General features: G+C 43.4%; 1 protein-coding gene across 1 annotated transcript in view; it reads right to left on the bottom strand.

Moving 5' to 3' along the window:
* LOC126473200 (uncharacterized) overlaps positions 1–23,333 on the bottom strand; it is a 111,150-nt gene that overhangs the window by 66,021 nt on the left and 21,796 nt on the right. The window contains exons 2-3 of the mRNA XM_050100098.1: positions 20,905–21,024; positions 13,358–13,415 (exon numbers count right to left, since the gene is read on the bottom strand). Of these exons, the coding sequence (XP_049956055.1) occupies positions 13,358–13,415; positions 20,905–21,024 (178 nt within the window). The remainder of the gene's footprint in view (positions 1–13,357; positions 13,416–20,904; positions 21,025–23,333) is intronic.

The raw sequence follows: 23,333 nt of genomic DNA, 5'->3' as shown, positions 1-23,333 counted from the left end.
TAACCCGGACGGTGTAACACTGTGCCAAGATGTGCTGACCGTGCACCAAGGCATGTTTAGCCACAGGGTGATCCTCATTACCAACAAACACTGTCTGCCTGTGTCCATTCATGCGAATGGACAGTTTGTTGCTGGTTATTCCCACATAGAAAGCTTCACAGTGTAGGCAGGTCAGTTGGTAAATCACGTGGGTGCTTTCACACGTGGCTCTGCCTTTGATCGTGTACACCTTCCGGGTTACAGGACTGGAGTAGATGGTGGTGGGAGGGTGCATGGGACAGGTTTTACACTGGGGGCGGTTACAAGGGTAGGAGCCAGATGGTAGGGAAGGTGGTTTGGGGATTTCATAGGGATGAACTAAGAGGTTACGAAGGGAGACGGCATATGCCTCTGTACCTCTGCCTCGACTGACATCTCTGCCGTAACTTTTTGCCTTTACAAATGTCTGCTTGTGTCTGTGTATGTGCGGTTGGATATGGGTGGTTTTTTTTTTTTTTTTTGGGCGCAAAACTGCTATGGTCATTAGTGCCCGGTCCGTGACTTAGGAAACAGTAAAAAACCGAAAATGGAAACCAGCAGCAATGGGAACGAAAGTCATAAAATTGGAGAAACTAAAAGCAGAAGGAAGACTTAAAAATCCACTACAGAAAGGGGTTGGTTGTCCCCAAAAAAAGCTTCAAATGATTGACGTCATTTCACTGGCACTAATAAACTTCAGAACGCGGTCGGCTGAGCACGTGTCATCTGCTAAAATCGTCGATATATCAGGCGATAGCTGTAGACGGGAGCGTAACGGATTAAAATAGGGGCACTCAATTAAAAGGTGTCTTACTGTCCACAGCTGAGAGCAGTGGGGACAGAATGGGGGAGGATCGCCACTTAAAAGATGTCGATGGCTAAAAAGACAGTGCCCTACCAGGAATCTAGTTAAAATTACCTCCTCCCGACGACGCGTTCGGGAGGAAGAGGTCCAAGCACAAGGAAGAGCTTTCACGTCCCGCAATTTATTATGGGGAAATGTCGACCAATGCGCGTGCCATAAATGAACAACACGACGACATAAAACGCTCCGTAGATCGGTGAAGGGAATCGATTGAATAACTGGCCGAAGAAGAGAGACTGCAGCCTTGGCTGCAATATCGGCCGCCTCATTTCCACAGATACCAACGTGTCCCGGCAGCCAGAGGAACGCCACCGAAACGCCCCCCAGGTGGAGCAAGCGCAGACAGTCCTGAATCCGGTGGACCAGAGGGTGCACAGGATAAAGAGCTTGGAGACTGAGGAGAGAGCTGAGAGAATCTGAGCAGATAACGTATTGTATCCGCTGATGGCGGCGGATGTAGTGGACAGCCTGGAGAACAGCGTAAAGCTCCGCAGTATAAACCGAACACTGGTCGGGAAGCCGAAAGTGATTTGGGGTGTCACCAACAATATAGGCACTCCCTACACCTAACGATGTTTTCGAGCCGTCGGTGTAAATAAATGTGGCGTCCGTCATTTGTGCACATAGAGCAGCAAATGCCCGACGATAAACAAGTGAAGGGGTACCATCCTTGGGAAATCGACAAAGGTCACGGAGCAGGCAGATCCGGGGACGGAGCCAAGGCGGTGCTGTACCCCAAGTTGTCAAGATGGTTTTAGGAAAGCGGAAGGAAAGAGAATGGAGCAGCTGACGGAAGCGGACTCCCGGTGGTAGTAGGGAGGAGGGGCGGCCTGCATACCCTACATCAAAGGAGGCGTCGAAAAAAATGTCATGGGCTGGATTAGCAGGCATGGAAGACAGATGGCTAGCATAACGACTCAGAAGGACTGCTCGCCGATTGGACAGCGGAGGTTCAGCAGTCTCAGCATAAAGGCTTTCCACAGGGCTGGTGTAAAAAGCTCCAGACACTAAACGTAATCCACTGTGGTGGATAGAGTCGAGACGCCGAAGAATAGACGGCCGAGCAGAGGAGTAGACTATGCTTCAAAAGCCAATTTCGAGCGCACTAAGGCGCGATAGAGGCGGAGAACGACCACTCGGTCCGCTCCCCAGGAGGTACCATTCAGGACACGGAGGGTGTTGAGGGATCGCAAACAGCGAGCCGAAAGATAGGAAACGTGGGAGGACCAGCACAGTTTTCTGTCAAACATAAGACCCAAGAATTTAGCGACGTCTGAAAACGGAAGGTTGACAGGACCTAGATGTAAGGAGGGCAGAAGAAACTCCTTACGTCGCCAAAAATTAACACAAACGGTCTTACTGGGAGAAAAACGGAAGCCAGTTTCGATGCTCCAAGAGTGGAGGCGATCGAGACATCCTTGAAGACGTCGTTCAAGAAGGCTGGTCCGTTGAGAGCTGTAGTAGATCGCAAAATCGTCCACAAAGAGGGAGCCCGAGACATCAGGAAGGAGACAATCCATAATTGGATTTATGGCAATGGCAAACAGTACAACACTCAACACGGAGCCCTGGGGTACCCCGTTTTCTTGGGAGAAAGTACGGGAGAGAGTAGTGTTTACCCGCACTCTAAATGTGCGCTCTGCCATAAATTCGCGAAGAAAAAGGGGCAGCCGACCTCGAAAGCCCCAAGAGAACAGTGTGCGGAGGATGCCTGTCCTCCAACAGGTATCGTATGCTCTCTCCAGATCAAAAAATATTGCTACTGTTTGGCGTTTCCTCAGAAAATTGTTCATGATATAAGTGGAGAGAGCAACAAGATGGTCAACTGCAGAACAATGCTTTCGGAATCCGCATTGGGCAGGTGTTAAAAGACTGCGGGATTCCAGCCACCACGCTAAACGGTAGTTCACCATACGCTCCAAAACCTTACAGACACTACTCGCGAGAGAAATGGGGCGATAGCTAGAGGGGAGATGTTTGTCCTTTCCAGGTTTCGGAACAGGAACGACGATAGCTTCCCGTCATCGTCTGGAAAAAGTACTGTCGGTCCAAATTCGATTACAGGAGGTAACGCAGACTATGGGTTGATAAATGCAGCAACATTTGGATGTGGATACCATCCGGTCCTGGGGCGGAGGAGCGAGAAGAAGAGAGTGCATGTTGGAGTTCCCGCATGGAGAAAACAATATTGTAGCTTTCGCGATTTTGAGAGGAGAAAGCAAGAGGTCGCACTTCCGCTGCACGTTTCTTCGGGAGAAACGCTGGCGGGTAATTTGAAGAGCTCGAAATCTCAGCAAAGTGCTGACCCAACGAGTTAGAAATTGCGACGTGGTCCACTAATGTATCATGTGCGACAGTGAGCCCAGAGACCGGGGAGAAACTAGGCGCGCCTGAGAACTGTCGAAGCCGACTCCAAACTTCTGAGGAGGGAGCGAAGGTGTTAAATGAGTTAATAAAGAATTTCCAGCTTGCCTTCTTGCTATCGCGGATGACACGATGGCATCGCGCACGGAACTGCTTATAGCGGATACAGTTGGCCAAAGTAGGATGGTGGCGGAAAACGCGGAGAGCACGTCGCCGCTCACATAGTGCATCACGGCATGCCTCGTTCCACCAAGGAACTGGGGGGCGCCGGGGCAATTCGGAAGTGCGTGGTATTGAATGTTCCGCAGCTGTAAGAATAACGTCAGTAATATGTGTGACCTCATCGTCGACGCTGGGAAAGTGACGGTCATCGAATGTCGCTAGAGACGAAAAAAGTGTCCAATCAGCTTGGGCAAACTTCCAGCGTTGCGGGTGCATATATGGCAGTTGAGGCTGCAGTCTAAGGACACATGGAAAGTGGTCACTCGAGTGTGTATCATCAAGGGCGAACCATTCGAAGCGCCGAGCTAGCGGAGCAGTGCCAACCGCAAGGTCCAAATGAGATAAATTTGTCGTGGAGGCAGACAAAAATGTAGGGACCCCAGTGTTGAGGCAAACTAGATCCGCTTGGTGGAAGACGTCTAGCAATAGTGAGCCACGTGGACAAGGATGTGGAGATCCCCAAAGCGGGTGGTGGGCATTGAAGTCCCCAACCAGCAAATAGGGGGGTGGAAGCTGACCAAGAAGATGAAGGAGATCAGCTCGTGCCATTGGTGTGGACGATGGAATGTATACAGTACAAAGAGAGAACGTGTATCCGGAAAGGGAAAGACGGACGGCGACAGCTTGGAAGGAAGTGTTTAAGTGGATTGGGTGATAATGGAGAGTATCATGGAGAAGAATCATGAGTCCTCCATGTGCTGGAGGGCCTTCAACAGAGGGGAGATCATATCGGACGGACTGAAAATGAGAGAGAACAAAGCGGTCATGGGGACGCAGCTTTGTTTCCTGAAGACAGAAGATGACTGGCGAGTAGGATCGTAAGAGGATCGACAATTCATCCCGATTGGCCCGAATACCGCAGATATTCCAGTGGATAATGGACATAGGGTGAACAGAAAATGGAGGAATGTGAGCAAGGTTGCTGTCAACTCAACGACTGCTCAGAGCTTGAGACCGACAGCATGGAATGGCATTCAGCCGAAGGCAGAAGATCCTGATCCATAGGTTGTTCAGGAGCAGCTCCTGCCACCAGCGATCGGCCGGTTGATCGGCCGCCAGCATTGCGCCTCGGCGACACAGAAGACGGCCGAGGGCGATTTCCGCCAGGTGGTGCCGTAGATGGGACACGCCTTGGCAGAGAAGGAGAGGAACTGGGTTTCTTTGTAGCCTTCTTGGAAGTATGATGTTTAGATGAAGGAGGAACCGATGGTTGGGAGGTTGCGGTACGTAAAAACTCTTCACGAGTATGCTCTTTTGTCGAAGTCTTGGTGTCTGACTTTTGGGCTCGAGATTTAGCAGAACCCGACGAAGGGTGAGTCAGAGAGCGGGCAGGCGAGAGTGGTGAGGTTGAACGGGCGATCTTTGCGCTGGCCGATCTGACGACCGTGGCACTAAAGGTGAGGTCGCAAGTCTGCGTGGCCGCCTCCTTTTTTGGCCGAGGAGAAGCAAGGACAGTGCTGTATTTTCCTGTCTGAGGCACGGTGGGCTGTTGACTGGCGAATAATTTTCGAGTAGCAAAGGTCGACACCTTTTCCTTCACTCTGATTTCCTGGATGAGCTTCTCGTCCTTAAAAACGGGGCAATCTCGAGAGGAAGCAGCGTGGTCACCCATACAGTTGATGCAGCGAGGGGATGGAGGTGGACAAGCACCCTCATGGGCATCCTTGCCACACGTAACACATTTGGCCGGATTGGAACAGGACTGGTTGGTGTGATTGAACCGCTGACACCGATAGCAACGTGTAGGATTTGGGATGTAAGGGCGAACGGAAATTATCTCATAGCCTGCTTTGATTTTCGATGGGAGTTGAACTTTGTCAAATGTCAAGAAGACAGTGCAGGTTGGAATGATGTTCGTGTCAACCCTTTTCATAACTCTATGAACAGCCGTTACGCCCTGGTCACGCAGGTAGTGCTGAATTTCTTCGTCAGACAATCCATCGAGGGAGCGTGTATAAACGACTCCACGCGAGGAATTTAAAGTACGGTGCGGTTCCACTCGGACAGGGAAGATGTGTAGTAGTGAGGTACGCAGCAATTTTTGTGCCTGGAGGGCACTGACTGTTTCTAACAACAGGGTGCCATTCCGTAATCTGGAACAAGACTTTACAGGACCTGCAATTGCGTCGACACCTTTCTGAATAATGAAAGGGTTGACCGTGGAGAAGTCGTGACCTTCGTCAGACCAAGAAACAACAAGGAACTGTGGCAACGATGGAAGAACTGTCTGTGGCTGAGACTCAGTGAACTTACGCTTGTGAGCAGACATATTTGAAGGTGAGGAAATCATTGCGGACGTATCCCCCATGATTACCGGCGTCTCCGATGGCGTGCTCCTCCCTTGTGGGGGCCCTCTCTGAGGGCACTCCCGCCTTAGGTGATTGTTCACACCTCAGGTCACACCTCCCGACAAACGGACGGAGGGACCAATCAGCACTTTCGGAAGGTATCAGCTCGGGTAATCACCCCTCCCTGGGCCTGGCCGTTACCAGGGGATACGTACGTGTCCTACCTGTCTACCCGGGGCGGGGAATTACGCGTTACCCCATCACCAGCTACGCATGGAAGTGCGTGGGTCGGCCTTCAGACACGCACAGGGAGGAAAAAGAGAAAGGGAAAGGAAAGAAGAGGGGTCTCAAATACCGCAGCGGAGAAAAGGGCAAAGAGAAGAGGGAAGGAAAAGAGAAGGACAGAGGAAGGACGAAGACTTGCAAGTGTAGAAAGCAAGGAATCTGTAACAGTTTCGAGCGTCCGTCTCCGGACGTAGGCACAAACCATACTCCCAGAGGGGGAGAAAGGGAAGGAAAGAGCCAGAGGTGGGGGGGGGCGGGGGGGCGAAGATGGGGGACGGGAAAGGATGCGGAAAGGGAGGGTATGCAGCCCAGAAAGGAAGGAGGGCCACATTAGCTCGGGGTCCCGTGCTCGCTACGCACGTATCCACAAAAGAGTTATGGACCCCCTGGGGGGGGATATGGGTGCGTGTGCGAGTGTATACCTGTCCTTTTTTCCCCCTAAGGTAAGTCTTTCCACTCCTGGGATTGGAATGACTCCTTACCCTCTCCCTTAAAACCCACATCCTTTCGTCTTTCCCTCTCCTTCCCTCTTTCCTGATGAAGCAACCGTTGGTTGCGAAAGCTTGAATTTTGTGTGTATGTTTGTGTTTGTTTGTGTGTCTATCGGTCTGCCAGCACTTTTGTTTGGTAAGTCTCATCATCTTTGTTTTAGATATATTATAAACAAAAATGATGTGACTTACCAAACGAAAGCACTGGCAGGTCGATAGACACACAAACAAACGCAAACTCTGACCACAATCTATTGGTTGTGACCTGTAGATTAAAACTGAAGAAACTGCAAAAAGGTGGGGATTTAAGGAGATGGGACCTGGATAAACTGAAAGAACCAGAGGTTGTACGGAGTTTCAGAGAGAGCATAAGGAAACAATTGACAGGAATGGGGGAAAGAAATACAGTAGAAGAAGAATGGGTAGCTTTGACGGATGAAGTAGCGAAGGCAGCAGAGGATCAAGTAGGTAAAAAGACGAGGGCTAGTAGAAATCCTTAGATAACAGAAGAAATATTGAATTTAATTGATGAAAGGAGAAAATATAAAAATGCAGTAAATGAAGCAGGCAAAAAGGAATACAAATGTCTCAAAAATGAGATCAACAGGAAGTGCAAAATGGCTAAGCAGGGATGGCTAGAGGACAAATGTAAGGATGTAGAGGCTTATCTCACTAGGGGTAAGATAGATGCCGCCAACAGTAAAATCAAAGAGACCTTTGGAGAAAAGAGAGCTACTTGTATGAATATCAAGAGCTCAGATGGAAAGCCAGTTCTAAGCAAAGAAGGGAAAGCAGAAAGGTGGAAGGAGTATATAGAGGGTCTATACAAGGGCGATGTACTTGAGGACAATATTATGGAAATGGAAGAGGATGTAGATGAAGATGAAATGGGAGATATGATACTGCGTGAAGAGTTTGACAGAGCACTGAAAGACCTGAGTCAAAACAAGGCCCCCGAAGTAGACAACATTCCATTGGAACTACTGACGGCCTTGGGAGAGCCAGTCCTGACAAAACTCTACCATCTGGTGAGCAAGATGTATGAAACAGGCGAAATACCCTCAGACTTCAAGAAGAATATAATAATTCCAATCCCAAAGAAAGCAGGTGTTGACAGATGTGAAAATTACCGAACTATTAGTTTAATAAGTCACAGCTGCAAAATACTAACACAAATTCTTTACAGACGAATGGAAAAACTGGTAGAAGCCGACCTCGGGGAAGATCAGTTTGGATTCCGTAGAAACACTGGAACACGTGAGGCAATACTGACCCTACGACTTATCTTAGAAAATAGATTAAGGAAAGGCAAACCTACGCTTCTAGCATTTGTAGACTTAGAGAAAGCTTTTGACAATGTTGACTGGAATACTCTCTTTCAAATTCTAAAGGTGGCAGGGGTAAAAGACAGGGAGCAAAAGGCTATTTACAATTTGTACAGGAACCAGATGGCAGTTATAAGAGTCGAAGGACTTGAAAGGGAAGCAGTGGTTGGGAAGGGAGTAAGACAAGGTTGTAGCCTCTCCCCGGTGTTGTTCAATCTGTATATTGAGCAAGCAGTAAAGGAAACAAAAGAAAAATTCGGAGTAGGTATTAAAATTCATGGAGAAGAAATAAAAAGTTTGAGGTTCGCCGACGACATTGTAATTCTGTCAGAGACAGCAAAGGACTTGGAAGAGCAGTTGAATGGAATGGACAGTATCTTGAAAAAAGGATATAAGATGAACATCAACAGAAGCAAAACACAGATAATGGAATGTAGTCTAATTAAGTCGGGTGATGCTGAGGGAATTAGATTAGGAAATGAGACACTTAAAGTAGTAAAGGAGTTTTGCTATTTGGGGAGAAAAATAACTGATGATGGTCGAAGTAGAGAGGGTATAAAATGTAGACCGGCAATGGCAAGGAAAGCGTTTCTGAAGAAGAGAAATTTGTTAACATCGAGTATAGATTTAAGTGTCAGGAAGTCATTTCTGAAAGTATTTGTATGGAGTGTAGCCATGTATGGAAGTGAAACATGGACGATAAATAGTTTGGACAAGAAGAGAATAGAAGCTTTCGAAATGTGGTGCTACAGAAGAATGCTGAAGATTAGATGGGTAGATCACATAACTAATGAGGAAGTATTGAATAGGATTGGGGAGAAGAGAAGTTTGTAGCAGAACTTGACCAGAAGAAGGGATCGGTTGGTAGGACATGTTCTGAGGCATCAAGGGATCACCAATTTAGTATTGGAGGGCAGCGTGGAGGGTAAAAATCGTAGAGGGAGACCAAGAGATGAATACACTAAGCAGATTCAGAAGGATGTAGGTTGCAGTAGGTACTGGGAGATGAAAAAGCTTGCACAGGATAGAGTAGCAGGGAGAGCTGCATCAAACCATTCTCAGGACTGAAGACCACAACAACAACAACAACAACAACAACACCAAGCCCCCACAGAACGTATCTCTGCCTACGTAGATCAACACCTTCAATCCATTACATACAGTCTCCCATCCTTCATCAAAGACACCAACCACTTTCTCGAACGCCTGGAATCCTTACCCAATCTGTTACCCCCGGAAACCATCCTTGTAACCATTGATGCCACTTCCTTATACACAAATATTCCGCACGTCCAGGGCCTCGCTGCGATGGAGCATTTCCTTTCACGCCGATCACCTGCCACCCTACCTAAAACCTCTTTCCTCATTACCTTAGCCAGCTTCATCCTGACCCACAACTTCTTCACTTTTGAAGGCCAGACATACCAACAATTAAAGGGAACAGCCATGGGTACCAGGATGGCCCCCTCCTATGCCAAACTATTCATGGGTCGCTTAGAGGAAGCCTTCTTGGTTACCCAGGCCTGCCAACCCAAAGTTTGGTACAGATTTATTGATGACATCTTCATGATCTGGACTCACAGTGAAGAAGAACTCCAGAATTTCCTCTCCAACCTCAACTCCTTTGGTTCCATCAGATTCACCTGGTCCTACTCCAAATCCCATGCCACTTTCCTTGATGTTAACCTCCATCTGTCCAATGGCCACCTTCACACGTCCGTCCACATCAAACCCACCAACAAGCTACAGTACCTTCATTATGACAGCTGCCACCCATTCCACATCAAACGGTCCCTTCCCTACAGCCTAGGTCTTCGTGGCAAATGAATCTGCTACAGTCCGGAATCCCTGAACCATTACACCGACAACCTGACAACAGCTTTCGCATCCCGTAACTACCCTCCCGACCGGGTACAGAAGCAAATAACCAGAGCCACTTCCTCATCCCCTCAAACCCAGAACCTCCCACAGAAGAACCACAAAAGTGCCCCCACTTGTGACAGGATACTTTCCGGGACTGGACCAGACTCTGAACGTGGCTCTCCAGCAGGGATACGACTTCCTCAAATCCTGCCCTGAAATGAGATCCATCCTTCATGAAATCCTCCCCACTCCACCAAGAGTGTCTTTCCGCCGTCCACCTAACCTTTGTAACCTGTTAGTTCATCCCTATGAAATCCCCAAACCACCTTCCCTACCCTCTGGCTCCTATCCTTGTAACCGCCCCCGGTGTAAAACCTGTCCCATGCACCCTCCCACCACCACCTACTCCAGTCCTGTAACCCGGAAGGTGTACACGATCAAAGGCAGAGCCACGTGTGAAAACACCCACGTGATTTACCAACTGACCTGCCTACACTGTGAAGCTTTCTATGTGGGAATGACCAGCAACAAACTGTCCATTCGCATGAATGGACACAGGCAGACAGTGTTTGTTGGAAATGAGGATCACCCTGTGGCTAAACATGCCTTGGTGCACGGCCAGCACATCTTGGCACAGTGTTACACCGTCCGGGTTATCTGGATATTTCCCACCAACACCAACCTATCCGAACTCCGGAGACGGGAACTTGCTCTTCAATATATCCTCTCTTCCCGTTACCCACCAGGCCTCAATCTCCGCCAATTTCAAGTTGCCGCCACTCATACCTCACCAGTCATTCAACAACATCTTTGCCTCTGCACTTCCGCCTCGACTGACATCTCTGCCCAAACTCTTTGTCTTTAAATATGTCTGCTTGTGTCTGTATATGTGTGGATGGATATGTGTGGATGGATATGTGTGGATGGATATGTGTGGATGGATATGTGTGGATGGATGTGTGTGGATGGATGTGTGTGGATGGATATGTGTGTGTGTGCGAATGTATACCCGTCCTTTTTTCCCCCTGAGGTAAGTCTTTCCGCTCCCGGGATTGGAATGACTCCTTACCCTCTCCCTCAAAACCCGCATACTTTCGTCTTTCCCTCTCCTTCCCTCTTTCCTGACGAAGCTACCGTTGGTTGCGAAAGCTAGAATTTTGTGTGTCTATCGACCTGCCAGCGCTTTCGTTTGGTAAGTCACATCATTTTTGTTTTTAGATATCCACCTCTAGCTGGATACAAGCTCTCCTGCATGATATACTCATTTCTGTTGCATGTAAACCAATATTTCTGGTTTTTGAAATACAATGTCTTAATCTGTCATCTCCCTATAAGTTTTTTTAACAACATACCATCATTTCTGAAATATTTTGATACCTGTATCGTGCTCTTGCTGATCTGGAGATTGCTTGACCCCCACCTTTCCCTCCCCTGATAGTGAAAACTGTGCAGATTCTCCACCATTCACCAACAATCCTGTTAGTCTCTCAATTGACTGCCTTTGTCTTTGTGTACGAGGTGCATTCAAGTTCCAAGGCCTCCGATTATTTTTTCTAATTAACTACTCACCCGAAATCGATGAAACTGGCGTTACTTCTCGACGTAATCGCCCTGCAGACATACACATTTTTCACAATGCTCACGCCATGATTCCATGGCAGCAGTGAAGGCTTCTTTAGGAGTCTGTTTTGACCACTGGAAAATCGCTGAGGCAATAGCAGCACGGCTGGTGAATGTGCGGCCATGGAGAGTGTCTTTCATTGTTGGAAAAAGCCCAAAGTCACTAGGAGCCACGTCAGGTGAGTGGGGAGCATGAGGAATCACTTCAAAGTTGTTATCACAAAGAAATTGTTGCGTAACGTTAGCTCGATGTGCGGGTGCGTTGTCTTGGTGAAACAGCACACGCGCAGCCCTTCCCGGACGTTTTTGTTGCAGTGCAGGAAGGAATTTGTTCTTCAAAACATTTTTGTAGGATGCACCTGTTACTGTAGTGCCCTTTGGAACGCAATGGGTAAGGATTACGCCCTCGCTGTCCCAGAACATGGACACCATCATTTTTTCAGCACTGGCGGTTACCCGAAATTTTTTTGGTGGCGGTGAATCTGTGTGCTTCCATTGAGCTGACTGGTACTTCGTTTCTGGATTGAAAAATGGCATCCACGTCTCATCCATTGTCACAACCGACGAAAAGAAAGTCCCATTCATGCTGTCGTTGCGCGTCAACATTGCTTGGCAACATGCCACATGGGCAGCCATGTGGTCATCCGTCAGCATTCGTGGCACCCACCTGGATGACACTTTTTGCATTTTCGGGTCGTCATGCATGCATGATTGTGTGCACAGAACCCACAGAAATGCCAACTCTGGAGGCGATCTGTTCAACAGTCATTCGGCGATCCTCCAAAACAATTCTCTCCACTTTCTCGATCATGTCGTCAGACCGGCTTGTGCGAGCCCGAGGTTGTTTCGGTTTGTTGTCACATGATGCTCTACCTTCATTAAATTGTCGCACCCACGAACGCACTTTCGACACATCCATAACTCCATCACCACATGTCTCCTTCAACTGTCGATGAATTTCAATTGGTTTCACACCACGCAAATTCAGAAAACGAATGATTGCACGCTGTTCAAGTAAGGAAAACGTCGCCATTTTAAGTATTTAAAACAGTTCTCATTCTCGCCGCTGGCGGTAAAATTCCATCTGCCATACGGTGCTGCCATCTCTGGGACGTATTGACAATGAATGCGGCCTCATTTTAAAACAATGCGCATGTTTCTATCTCTTTCCAGTCCGGAGGAAAAAAAATCGGAGGCCTTAGAACTTGAAAGCACCTCGTACTATGTCTTGTAGGTAGCTTTCAATGCAATTCCAGCAAAATTTTCCATTGCATTTTTTTTGCATCTCCTTCATTCATGTAGTCATGTTGTATCACTGGTAAAGGTTAGACAATCTGCAGTGGTCTTATGCTTCATTTTGTATCTAATTGGCACAGCTTCAATAGCCATGGCTTTGCTCATCTGCTTACTCTGTTTGAACCCTTCATCCAGCATCAAGCTGATCGTAGTTGTTCAGAAACCATTTCCTTTGCAAACTCTTGTTTTTATTTTAAAGCTTTCCTACACTGAGCTTTGGTAGTTGTCTAACAGTCGTGACCCTTACTAAGTCATGTGTTATGGTGTCTGTGCCTTTGTCACAAAGAACACTAATTAACGTACAATGTAAGAGTAATGTATAATGTATGAACACTGAGTGATTTATTTCTAGGGTTTAATCTTTATATAGATAAGACAGCCTATTCAATTCAACAGTTCCTTCATTTACACACAAACTCTTACTCTCTTCACATTCATCCTCAGTCTATTCATTCAATACACCTACTTTTGTACAGAAAACACTGTAACTATCTTTGCAACATACCAAGCATTGTCCAGTTATCGAGCAGAACAAAAAGCATACCATGCTTCATATGTACAGTAAAATTTGGGATACAAATTTCAGAAGCTTCTTTATAATTTGCAATGGTTCAGTTTCACAAGTCTGGTGACATGATTTTAAATACTGGTCATTTACGTTTAAATTGAGTTTCAGTATACTAAATATCAACTACTACAAGAAAAAGTGTTTAAACTTACACTCTGTTTGTCCAAACTCCTCCTCTATCAATTCATTAGAGTAGCCACGTCCACAAATCTGTGGATATAAAAACCAAGTTTTCTTAGCTACAATGAATTCTGAACTGAAAGCAATGAGACATTAAATTTTTCCATGTATGAGAAGTTAAATTCAGCATATTTTATTACATTATCTTTATCTTAATACAATGACTGCAACATAAATAAAAGCAGGGAAAAAAAATCTTTATTCTCAAACTGTCAACTGACAAATAAGCACAACAGGAAAAGTAAAAATACAATTAACTTAAGACTTCTGTGGGTCTTTGTTCGTGTTACCTATAGCTTCAGAAATGGTAATTGCAGATAGCTGAGCAGACACGCGTTGGTAAAAATTTATCTCTGTTGCTGCGACAGCAGTTTTTCCACCTCTTTCTTGTGAATTTTAAACAACAGTTATCTCTCCGTCTTCAGGCCACGAGTGGCCTACCGGAACCATCCGACCGCCGTGTCATCCTCAGAGGAGGATCCGGATAGGAAGGGCGTGGGGTCAGCACACCGCTCTCCTGGTCGTTATGATGGTATTCTTGACCGAAGCCACTACTATTTGGTCGAGTAGCTCCTCAACTGGCATCACGAGGCTGAGTGCACCCCGAAAAATGGCAACAGCGCATGGCGGCCTGGATGGTCACCCATCCAAGTGCCGACCACGCCCGACAGCACTTAACTTCGGTGATCTCATGGTAACCAGTGTATCCACTGTGGCAAGGCTGTTGCCAAACAACAGTTATAGTCTGTATAATAGTATATAGTGTATAATAGTGTACTCATAAATTTCATTTAAAAATTGAACTGTGCAAAACCAAGAAAAACTACAACTTTTTCGAACGGAATGGCTTCTGCTGTCTCTGGAGCATGTTCACAAGAATAAGTGCACTTTTATTGTCCTGTGTTTTGAGATATCTGAGGATTCCATTGCAGGTTACTGTAGCCTCTTCACTTGAAGAAACTTGCTCCTGTCTTGTCTTTTTAGTCTAAGAGGGGCAGATCTGGTAATGAAAGGCTATGGCAGCACTCTCAGCATTCATGTTCGCAAACAGCATCTGCTGCTCTGTAGTTTGATGCACTGTCACCATGCAAAACAAAGTGATTTGAGAAATTAATGTGTAATGTATCGGTTGCCAGTAAGCGTGCACTTCTAACAACAGACTTGTTCCCATTTCATAATGCTTTTACTTGAAGTATTAGATTAAGGCTTTTTGTGAGCAATTTTTTACCTGTACCATCTATGTTTTTTGTCCAATGGTGTTTTAGGAAAATCTAAATCAGACGTGGCCAAGATGGTCTGCAAGCTATTTCCCTCCAGTTACTGCTTCCCCCTGAACTCAACTCTCGCGGTGAAGACACGGCCTCGCCGCAGCCTATGGTTTGCTTGTTTATCAGCAACTGAGTGCGGCAGCATCTTTTTCACAATTTCCTTAACAAACAGGCTCTTGCACCTTCACTCGCTGTTCAGCTTTACATTTTGTTCATCCACTTGGTCTCACTGTTGTTCCGATTTCCTCTCCTTAATACTGCACTATTGCTCAGGTTGTCCTTTAGGTTATTACTGTAGTTATTATTTTTGTTTGAGACTAGTTATTACTGTGGCTATTTTTCTATTATGATTATCAAGAATGTTGAAAAGAAATAATACTAGAAACTAGGTTTTCAATGAGGAGTGGAAGATTATATACTTCTTTGTACACAACTCCAACAAAAAACCCAAGAACTAATATGTAAAGCAAAAAATCAAAATAAAAAAACCTTAAATCAAAACAAAGGTAGTAATCTTGCTCAACAGCAGTCTTCACTCCATAAACAACACATGGACATTACTCTCATGACGAACACTGCACTTTAGTAGATAAGTTAAAGAAAGAGATACACGAATTGCCTGAAAGATCGAGTCTTAAAGAAAATAGTTTAACTGCATCACATGCGGTGCCCTTACAATTAGTAAAAGCTCACAAATGCTTCAGCAACAGCATACTCGTGATAGAATGTGGAATAGAAATGGCGAAAGCATCTGGTTATGATGATGCAGCTGAGCACTTTAAAGCAGTTGCTTTGTCATGTAACACAGTAAAAGACTGAGTTCTTGATATGGGGCATTGCATAAAAAAATCTAGATAATTTAGTGCAAACTGTCAGCATTATTCTTTGTTATGGACAAGAGAAATGATCCAACAGATCTCAGCCCACTACTATTTTTTATTCATCAAATAATACACGACTCTTCTGTACATGAAGTTACTCACTTTACTTCCATTGCTCAGAACAACAGGTTTGCATATTCTCAACACAGTTACAAACTGTATTGAACAAAATGGCAGTTTTAAAAAGTACTCTGGAATCTGCACTGATGGTGCACAACCTATTGTCGGTGGCGAAAGTAGTTTCGTTGATCACTTAAGAAAAAATGGAATAAATTGTTTAACTTTTCAGTGCATTATACATCAGAAAGCACTATGTGGGAATAGTGTCAGAATGCAGTTGGCAATGAAAGATGTGACAAAATTACAAATGTAATATTAGGAGGAAACCCATCACTGTCTCATCAAAAATTTATACAAATTTTGGAAGAACTGACAATGAATACAGATATAAATGCCTTCATTCCTAAATTCATTGGTTGAGTGCATCGAAACGCTTAGCTCATTTTCTTGCACTCAGTAGAGAGCTCTTCAGGTTTTCAAATGAAGTAGTAAAATTGCATACTACAGAATTTGGAAATAAACTGAAGTATTCACTTTTTTTATCAGAACTAGTATTTAAACAGATTTTACTGATCATTTAAATAATTTTAATTTATGTCTGCAAGGAAAGGAACTTACTACTTCTGATATGTTTATGGATATTAGTGGATTCCAGTGTAAACTTATGTTGCAATATAAGAACTTAATATGGAAAGTTTGTGTCATTTCACAAGTTTCTGTGAAATGAAATAAGAATACACAGAACTAAAATTTTCAGGATTTACTTCCACTACTGATGAAGTCTCCAATGAGAGAGTCATTTTCAGGATTTTAAATCTCTGGAGCTGGATATCATTTTCTTTAACAATACAATGAAAATTAATCTACAAAGTGTTAACGTGTTCTTCAAGAAATAGTATACAATTTACAAAATGATCCACTCACTCATGCTATCCAAAACAGAGATGCATCAAGTTATGAGGTCATGCCATAAGGTCAGTATCCAAAACTCGCAGACTTTGCTCTTAAAATAATATCTTTTTTCAGGTCAATACATTTGTTCAAGTATATTTTGTTCAATGAAGTACATTACATCTGCTCAGCATAATGCAGTGACCAATGAGCCTTTGAAACATCAGCTTTGTTTTGCTACAATGAAAACTGAAATACCAGTAGATATTTCAGAACTTGTAAAGATAAAGTTAAATAAATCTAAACTAAATATTTAAATATCACATTAATGTAAGTACAAGAATTTGAGATAAATAGCCAAATAAAAACTAAAGTTTTAGCAATCTGCTAACATTTACATATTGGGATTAGGCAGGCACCAGGTGATTAGTCATTCTTGAGACTGGCCAGTAAGGCTGTGGTGGAGCCGTGACAGACAGCAGGGTACAAATCAAGTTGGAGGGGAAACACTCACTGGAAAAGAATGTCTTGTGAGCCATGCTTTGCCAGGCCTGATCTTCTTAATGAGATAGTCCGCCCCATCCCTTCTTCTCAATTCACAACATATTTAAACTGTTGCCCTGGAAGAAGAATGTTCTTCAACAGATATACATCTAAGAAAAACTTTACACAGGAGACACAACAAGCTTTGTGTCCTTGGAATAGATCAGTTCTAATTCAGGCTCCAGATAATAACCAACTTTTTCTGGGAGCTCATTTCCTTCAAAGGCTAAGATGAAAGTACTTGTATCTCTGATTATTCTGGGACATTTTTGTCCATGCTGGGCAAAATTTCACCTCGCCATTCGAGATTGGTTCGTAGTTCCTCATCTGTCTGTAGTGTAAGGCCTCTGTGGAAAATTAACTCCTTGTACCACATTCAAAGTTTTATGTGGGGCAGCAGTCACTGGTATGTCACCCAGTAGTTCTCATGCCTGAAGTCAACTTCTCCAAATCTGACTTCTCTGTATTCCATACAAAATAATGGTTTTGTTGCCGTAAAAGTATCTCCATCTGTTCATGTACACATCAGGTATTTAGTGAACTGCTTCGCTCCCAGTTGTCTGGTTTGTCCCTCTCCCCCCGTGGGGTAGGCAAGGTAGGAAAAGCAGTGTAACTGTAAATGTCTGCATTGAAATATCTACACCTGTCTGTTGAGAGGGCTGAATCAGAATGGGCACATTGTGTCAATATTACACATTTCATGTTCAGAGCGTCCATCCTCATGTCATCTACTTTGATCAAGGGTTATCCCCACAGCCACCTCCCAGCCAGAGCAAAGTTCAACTGGTATGACAGCTATTGCCAGGAGTCCTGATGATTCTAACATCTGGTTGCAAATGAGTTAATGTGTTGAGTATTTGATGTTAACCAAGTAAGCAAGAAAACATTTCGAAAATGTTTTAAATTATGTATAAAGCTTGTTGGAAGTCACTAAATGCTCTCATTCTCAAATACTGGACGAATACAGCCTGGGTAACTGTGCACTGTAAGTTACGCTGCCTCAGTGCATGTAAACAGTTTCTAACTGTAATAGTAGTCTTACAGTGTTAAACTTTGAACACAAGGTGATACTTCTTAATAAGCAGGTTATGATAGCACTTAAAATTTTTAAATTCAGTCAATAATTATACAAGATGCTCAAAATCCAATTTCCATTGCCTCTGGAAGCTGTTAGATAAAGCAACCTACAACTGGGTCTGGGGACCTCATTAGAAATTTAGTAATATAAATAGCTGCTGTTTATCTTCTTCAGGCAGCATAATATTTTCATGATTACAATAGAGTTTTACAAAGTAAACAGGCAACAACATGTCACAACAGGGGACCGTTTACAGTATACTATTACTCATGCAGGTTGACAAAGCTGCTACTTGCCATGTGGCTAACAAAAATTTTCAATCCTTGAATCTACATATTCTTGCAATTTGTGAAACAAGAGACTAATGAGTACGTGTCTAATCTTCTTTTGAACTGGCTGAGATTGTCAATTCACTACTTTGTGTTAGATGGTTGATCATTGAATAACGTTGCAGTACAGTATGCAATTCCCCTTTGAACCCCAGTAGAAGAATTCTAAATCAGTACCACGTCTTGCATTATGCTTGCACAAGTCACAGTTAAGCCAAAATGAGTTCTAATCACAGGAACAAACACCATTAAGGAACCCAATGAGAAGCAAGCATACGAAAATCAAGATCTTCAAAAAGATGCCTGGAACACTTACAGCTAATTCTTCTGTTGAATAAATAATTTATTCACTTTTAGTGACTCCTGCAAATTACATAAGGAAATACAGTGAAAAAATTTAAAACATGCCACCTATGTTGTCTTTCAATCAACATTATGAGGTACACTTCTAAGACTACCTGTGTGTTGACTCCATTTTAACTTGTTACCAATGGATCCCATGGAATTTTACACACACTGTTTCAGTTAGCATGTGAGCATCAACATCTATTTCTGGTGACAGAGTTATTTTTACTTTTTTTTAAATTGTGTAATATGAGTATTTATGAGATTAATCTTTCACTGTTTGCTGTTGACCAGCCATAGGCAATCTCAATTATGATCAGAACTGTGTCTCATAAGGCTGACTTTGAACTCCTGATCAGTAAACATTACAATTTTTGACCTGCACTTCAAAGTCATTGGTAGACCACTCATGCAGGCTAAGAACAAGATTTGACTAAGTGCCGATCCTTGTGGGACCCCCACTTCTTTTGTTTCCAACTCCAAGGACATTTTATTTCTCGTGATACTCTGACAATTTGACACTCTGCTTTTTGTTATGAAAGTAAGACTCCAACCAAGCAAGAGAGTTGTCATAAATGTGATAACATTTTAGTTTGCCTCTCTGTCCACACAATCCAAGGGTTTGGCAAGGCCACAATATACGAATTACCTGATAAATTTGGTTTCGGCTGAGGGATTACATTTTTTAATCTAGTATCTGTTGGTGATACACACCGTGTCCGCAGAAGCAAATCTAATATATCTGTTTTTGGTTGTTTATTAGTGGGTGTAATGTTTTCTGCTACTGTGAGGAAGTAATCACAGTTCCCACCACAGCTTTTTTCTAAGAACTCAATTTCATTCGAATTGCTATTTACATTTAATAATGTTCCCAATTTTTATTTATGCTTTGAGTGTTTCATTTACTGATCATAGTGTGTATGCTTCACATTTCTAAAACATACTATATGATTTTACAATGCTGGTGATAATGGTGTCACAGTTCTTTATGATAGCTTGTCCTCAATTATTCATTTGTTCTTAGTATAAAATACTTGAATTGTATGAGTCATTCATCTTTGTCCTTCCTCCAGTTCAATTTTACCTCTGTGCTACATGAATACGTTTAAGTTGAATTTAATATGCATTTCACTCTCATTTGTTGATGGCTGCCTGCCTTGGTCAGACATTCTCTTTCTCAAATAACTGATGATTGATTCCATGCAAGAACCTTGGTGCCCCTTTCAACTGGAAGCTGATCGAAAATATTTTTTACTGTAAAGTTCTTGAAAGCAATAATGGGTGCTATATCATAAAGGTTTTTTTTTTTTGGGGGGGGGGGGGGGGGGAGGGGGGGAGAGACTTGTTCCTTTTTGATACATACCTTCTAATTGTAAAAAACAATTCTTTTGCCCCTGTGTCAGAAGACATAGTTTTTGCAAATACATCGTCACTTGCCACACAGATAGTATAGCACTTTGAGATGTATTTAAGTTACGCACCCGCACATTATAAAAAACTATTAATGTCGGGCTGACAGGTGACTGTTTACTTTCAGTTCCTTCATGCTAGTAAAGCAGACACAAGTGTACATTATTTTCCGTTAACAAATGGAAAATGAAGACACAGTACTTGCTACAATTACAAGGTTGCCTCAAAAGTGAATGATGGCTGTGTTGGTCCACACTGGGTCTTAAACAGGTTACATAATCTATTCTTCCGTCCAGCGTGCTCTGGCCCCTATTGGCTTGGAGTCACTGGACCGTCAGATACTTTCTGAGGACACGTTCAGCTTAGGAAATTGAAGTAAACAACATGTCTACATTAGGCAATCAATGAATTTATCAAGCAAAAGTAATAATTATGCACATGTGATGTTCTTTCTGAAAATGTATCCAAAATCCACATAGTGTGCACAATATTAAATAAAAAGACGTGGTGAAAGAGTAAAAATGAATTGTTCCCAAGAAGGATCACAAGAGAACTAGTTCTCAGAAATGAACGAGTTTGCAAACCTCTAGTTCACTCTCTCAGACTCCAATTCTGGTATAAATTTTGTACACAGCTTGCTGTGAAGGTTTAATTTTTCATGTTCGTATTTTGTGTGAGATATAAAACACTTAAAAAAATATAATAAAGATTTACCTCTCTCAGCTGCAAATAAAGGTCTCTATCTCTTTCCCATGTTGTTTCATCTTGCATCTTACTGGGTTGTTGTTCTTCCAGACAACTCTGTGGCACTGGGATTTTAGGTGGTGGTGAAAACTGCAAATTAAATTGATATGTTACTTAATTTCATTTACATAAGTAGGGCTGTGGAATGAACTACAGTCCTTTTTCCCTCCCATGCATTTACTTTCACCAAGATTCATTGTTCTCAATTAGCAGATTGACAAATGCTTCCAGCAAAAATACATGTTCTTCTGAAAAAAATATATTATTATTCTATGTTCACCAAAAGTCATGTTAAATCAATTACATGAGGGAACTGAGAGCAAAGAATTTATACACACACACACACACACACACACACACACACACACACACACACACACACACACAGTATTATACAAACAATCTAGCACACATTTCTCCCCCTCCTGGAATTCACAGATTATGAAATCGCATCCAGGAAAGTCATGTCATATAACTGTGACAGCATGCAAGAAAACAAGCTATATCATCACTTGATGTAAAGACTAGCAACTGACTTTCAACATAACTGAACTGTAAATTCAACAACAAAATTGCTCCTTGGGGTATTCAGTCCTGCCACAATTGCTTTCCTTGCAACTGGACAAATTAAATAATGCTCCATCACACAGCATCAGGTCACGAAGTGTCCAAAACAGGTCCCTGTATAAACATTACAACCCTTCTTCTGAAAAGTGCTACTGGGGAGTGGGGATTAAGGAGGGTGGATGTTAAAGAGCCAATGCACAGAACAACTCACATTCTGCATGGACTGACCGAAATAGTAACATGATGGACTGCTACAAGTCTGCATGGTTTCAGTCTACCTCAATATTCCGTGGCATACTGGCAATTTTTAAACTCCCTACAAACTTTTTATCTAGATGTACTTCATTCTCACACAAAAAGATTAAATTACAGTTGAAAATACCGCCATAGGAGCACAATATTATTTGATCTTGGGCATTATTAATGCCAGAGTAAAACAATACGAACCGTCAAATACACTGCATGTAGTCACATGCCTGGTCAACAGTTGCTGTCGTGTAAATTCAAATCACTGTGCCACAACTGCACCCACCCAGACTGCCTAACGTGTTAAATCTCTGCTTCTGAGCCAGGGAAATGCATTGGCCCCAGATGAATGGATTAACAATACATAGCCTAATGCGTTAAATCTCTGCTTCCTGGTCAGGGAAATGCACTGGCCCTGGATCAATGTTGCTTGGTGGATGTGGTTTTTAGGCTGTTTCCATGCACCCCACTAAGTGAATATGGGGCTGGTACCCAAGTCCCATCTCAGTTACACAACTCACGAACATTTAGGATCAATGTTGCTTGGTGGATGTGGTTTTTAGGCTGTTTCCATGCACCCCACTAAGTGAATATGGGGCTGGTACCCAAGTCCCATCTCAGTTACACAACTCACGAACATTTAGTAAACTTTCATTCACTTTCACACAGATAACAATTCTCTGAGGCAGCTGGGATACACAGATTCTGACCCAGGAAGTAATGGGGTGGTAACAGGAAAGGTATCTGGCCAACCCTCAAATTAACCATGTGACATCCATTAATAACCATGCTGTCCCTGTGCCAATGCAGAACAAGAATACAAGAAAATTTGAATGTACCACAACAGTATGGAATAACACACTGGCTAACAATTTTTGGGACATTAAGTGGAATGATCACAGACAAAGTCAAGGGTAAAGTAGGTGGGAGATTTAAATTCACTTGCAAGAGCCTGCAGTGTTGCCACAAGTTTCCCCAATTGAAATTCTCTGATCTTTCCCTGATTTCCAGACATGTTTTATCATTTTTCCCTGACAAATTTTGAGAGTGATTGATTGAGTGATTAATTGAGAGGGTTTATGGGGCCAAACAGTGAGATCATCAGTCCTGTGATTCCTAAGTTACTTACAGAAGAGAGAGGGTCAACCAAAAGTGGATGGATCCAGTCAGGGAAGTCAAACACACACAGTAAAAGGCATAAAAGGTTACAACCAATCTAAAAACTGGAAATAAAAGTGATCTTTCCATAGGGGAATTGTCATGGGGTCCCAGACTGAGAAAATGTGAAGAGAGGCACCAACCACAATGACCCTGCCTCTGTTCAGGAGTAAAGAAAAATCTTATATCTGGAAATAACTATTTTCACAGAGGAAACCGAGGACCAGTTCAACCATCCGTGAATTGTCTGCTGGTATTAAAATTACGGAAGACTATACATAGCACAGAGGGGACATTCTACCAATATGTGGGATATCATCAATCTGACTCCACAACCATATTGTGGCAGTGGTTCGTTACACAGGAGAACACAATGGGTGAGCCTGGTATGACCAATGTGTAGATGGCTTAAAGCAGTGGACTCCTAA

The sequence above is a fragment of the Schistocerca serialis genome, chromosome 4 (assembly GCF_023864345.2).
Source record: "Schistocerca serialis cubense isolate TAMUIC-IGC-003099 chromosome 4, iqSchSeri2.2, whole genome shotgun sequence".
NCBI classification, from domain to species: domain Eukaryota; kingdom Metazoa; phylum Arthropoda; class Insecta; order Orthoptera; family Acrididae; genus Schistocerca; species Schistocerca serialis.
The sequence above is the reverse complement of the archived record's forward strand: the minus strand, read 5'-3'. Positions and strand labels throughout refer to the sequence as shown.